The sequence below is a fragment of the Cynoglossus semilaevis genome, chromosome W, assembly GCF_000523025.1.
Source record: "Cynoglossus semilaevis isolate Cse_v1.0 chromosome W, Cse_v1.0, whole genome shotgun sequence".
NCBI classification, from domain to species: Eukaryota; Metazoa; Chordata; class Actinopteri; order Pleuronectiformes; family Cynoglossidae; genus Cynoglossus; species Cynoglossus semilaevis.
The window spans coordinates 1,877,349-1,880,766 of record NC_024327.1 but is presented as its reverse complement, the minus strand read 5'-3'; the positions used below and the strand labels follow the sequence as shown (position 1 = coordinate 1,880,766).

General features: G+C 44.1%; 1 protein-coding gene across 1 annotated transcript in view; it reads left to right on the top strand.

The window, feature by feature from the left end:
- The window catches only part of LOC103396925 (adipocyte enhancer-binding protein 1-like), a 27,052-nt gene extending 25,815 nt beyond the window's left edge, over positions 1-1,237 (top strand). Inside the window, exon 21 of the mRNA XM_025052913.1 lies at positions 387-1,237. Coding sequence (XP_024908681.1) covers positions 387-779 — 393 coding nt within the window. The 3' untranslated portion in view covers positions 780-1,237. The remainder of the gene's footprint in view (positions 1-386) is intronic.
- Positions 1,238-3,418: the final 2,181 nt, after the last annotated feature.

The following is a 3,418-nucleotide window of genomic DNA, read 5'->3' as shown; positions in this document are numbered from 1 at the left end:
ATATATATATATTTATACATACACACACACACAGATGTACATACATATATGTATATACGTATATGTACATATATATACACAGATATATACATATATACACACATACACATATACATATATTTACACATATATACACGCATATAGATATACACATATATATATACACATAGATATACACATATATATACACATATAGATATACACATACACACATATATAGATATACCCATATATACACGTATATACATATACACATATATACATACATATATACATATATGCGCATATACACACACACATATACACATATATTATAGTAGTATAAACAAAGCTACTTTCCAAAACTGCACCGTTTAAACCTCATCTTTTTTTCTTATTTCCTCCAGATCATGGCTCTCCATGGCAACAAACCCATCCGACTCAGCTACAGCAACAACAGAGTTCACTATCCCGCAGCCCGAGACGGCAACAGACGCGTGGTCACCAACAGCGTCCCTTCGCCGAACTCCCACCTCAGCCCCGAGCGGCGGAGGAGGCTCAGGATAGCACGTATCCGTCGCCTCCGACAGCAGCGACTGATGAGGTTAAGATCGACTACGATGTTACCCCCGACGACCACCACGACAACCTCAACCACAACTCCACTTCCCACAACGCCAGAGACCACCACGTCCTGGTACGATCCATGGCCTGTACTGGAGGGAGAGTCCTCGACACCGGGCGGCTACACGGATTCCTTCCTGGACTATAACTACGAGTTTAAGATCGATGATTATTAAACCAACACACACATCCCCCCCTGCCCCCCACCTGTCTGTCTCGTCGAACTGTAAACAGGCGGTTGAAGATCCAACAGAGGAGTCCGATCTTTGTACGACACACGGACAACGACGACGTAAATATTAACCGTATTACCTGTAGAGCGAAAACACGGCCGTCACTTAACACTGAAATGAAAGCCTCGGCGTCGAACACGTGTTAAGTAACGGTGACGTTTTTTCCCACGCTTTCACACGTTTTACAACCATTATTCACTGTTTGCGGAAAAAAAAATATTGTGGATCCACATTCAGGAAAGTGACTTCTTTTTTTTTCTTTTCCACGAGACAGATTTTCACATCACTTTCTCCGTGGGAAGAACGAGTAGAGTGAGAGAACTGTTGGCCATGTTGTCTCCGACACAGATGCAAAGGCAGGAGCTGATACTCAAATAAAGGCCTGATTGTACAAAAAACAATCGGTTTCTTTGTGTTGAAGCAGCGACGCTAACATCGGGGAGAGTAAAGATTAGCTATGAATTAGGGATGTCCGATATTGACGTTTTTTTGCCGATATCCTAATATTGTCCAAACACTTCGATTTCCGATTTTGATATCAACGATACTGACACCAACCACTGTATAGATATGATGCCGTACCATACAATGCTGCCATCTAGTGGCTTTTACTTGAATATACAGCTGTTTGTCTCTAAAATTATTTTTAGGTCACACGTCATTTGGTGAAACCCTGGCATTGCGATATCGGGTTTTCATTATCGGAGTAAAAACCGATAATTCTTACAGATATTACATATTATGCTAACATCGGTCGGTCGATAATATCGGACATCCCTACTATAAATGAACAGTGAACTGTGATCATTCCGTAGTAACATGTCAAGACCTTGTCGACCAATGGACATCCAGCCACAGTTATTTACAAAGATGTTTTATTAGTCATACTTCGAGTACTGTAGTATTAGCGCTAGCGAGAGGCAGCGGCGCAGTACGTCTGGATGGAATGACATCGGCAGTAGCATCAATAATAGTTCCGGTTTACAAAGTCACTGCAGCGGTCTGTCGTCATACACCGTCCTCCGGTGGACATGAAGAGTCGGTGCAGGTGTGTGTCGTCCGACTGTAGTCGCGGACCTCAGTGACTGACGTCCATCTCGCTGTCCTCGTCACCTTCGGCGGAGAAGCTGACAGGCTCCACGTCCAGAGTGTGCAAGTTGACCAGACACTAAAACCCCCCCAGCTCATTAATATTCACTCCCAACAGCTGAAAATGTTCCTCTAATGCCTTAGAGACCAACCTCTCCGATGAACATAAACCTCTAACCGATATGTTAAGTTTAATTGTAATAAATGAAGACACGCCCGTAGCGATCCTCCCGGCCCAAATAAATTGTATGTTAATGCACAACCGCCGTTGCCAGTTCCTTTAACAGTAACACATTATCCCCCCCATCCAAAAGCTTATTGTGTATTTAAAAGCTCCTCAGAGGAGGTGGCAACAAATGGAACACTGCCATCTTTTAAATAACTTATTTCTCTTCCCCTCAGCAAGCAAGTCACCGACTTTCCGCACAGAGCAGAATTGCTACAGAGCTACAAACTTCATGTGACCTTCAGATTAGCCCAAGTACAGTACGCAGAGCGCTTCATGGAATGGGTTTCCATGGCCGAGCAGCTGCAGCCAAGCCACACATCACCAAGTGCAATGCAAAGCGTCGGATGCAATGGGGTAAGCCACGCCGCCACTGGCCTCTAGAGCAGTGGAGATGCGTTCTCTGGAGTGATGAATCACACTTTTCCATCTGGCAATCTGATGGACGAGTCTGGGTTTGGAGGTTGCCAGGAGAACGGTACATTTCAGACTGCATTGTGCCGACTGTGAAATTTGGTGGAGGAGGAATTATGGTGTGGGGTTGTTTTTCAGGAGCTGGGCTTGGCCCCTTAGTTCCAGTGAAAGGAACTTTGAATGCTTCAGGATACCAAAACATTTTGGACAATTCCATGCTCCCAACCTTGTGGGAACAGTTTGGAGCGGGCCCCTTCCTCTTCCAACATGACTGTGCACCAGTGCACAAAGCAAGGTCCATAAAGACATGGATGACAGAGTCTGGTGTGGATGAACTTGACTGGCCTGCACAGAGTCCTGACCTGAACCCGATAGAACACCTTTGGGATGAATTAGAGCGGAGACTGAGAGCCAGGCCTTCTCGACCAACATCAGTGTGTGACCTCACCAATGCGCTTTTGGAAGAATGGTCAAAAATTCCTATAAACACTCTCCTCAACCTTGTGGACAGTCTTCCCAGAAGAGTTGAAGCTGTAATAGCTGCAAAAGGTGGACCGACATCATATTGAACTCTGGGTTAGGAATGGGATGGCACTTCAGTTCATAGTATGAGTCAAGGCAGGTGAGCCAATACTTTTGGTAATATAGTGTATCTCCTCTTTGTCTCCTACCTGGTAGCTCCATCTCTAACATTCTTTTACCAATGAGGGTTTCATGAGCTGGAAGCCCAAATGATGTAAAAATAAACAAATACTTGAGGTTGTTTAAATTGTGGGCCCTGAATCTATAATCTGTGAAAGTTTAACTTTTTGAATGGAATTATGGAAATAAATAAACTTTTCCATGATATTCT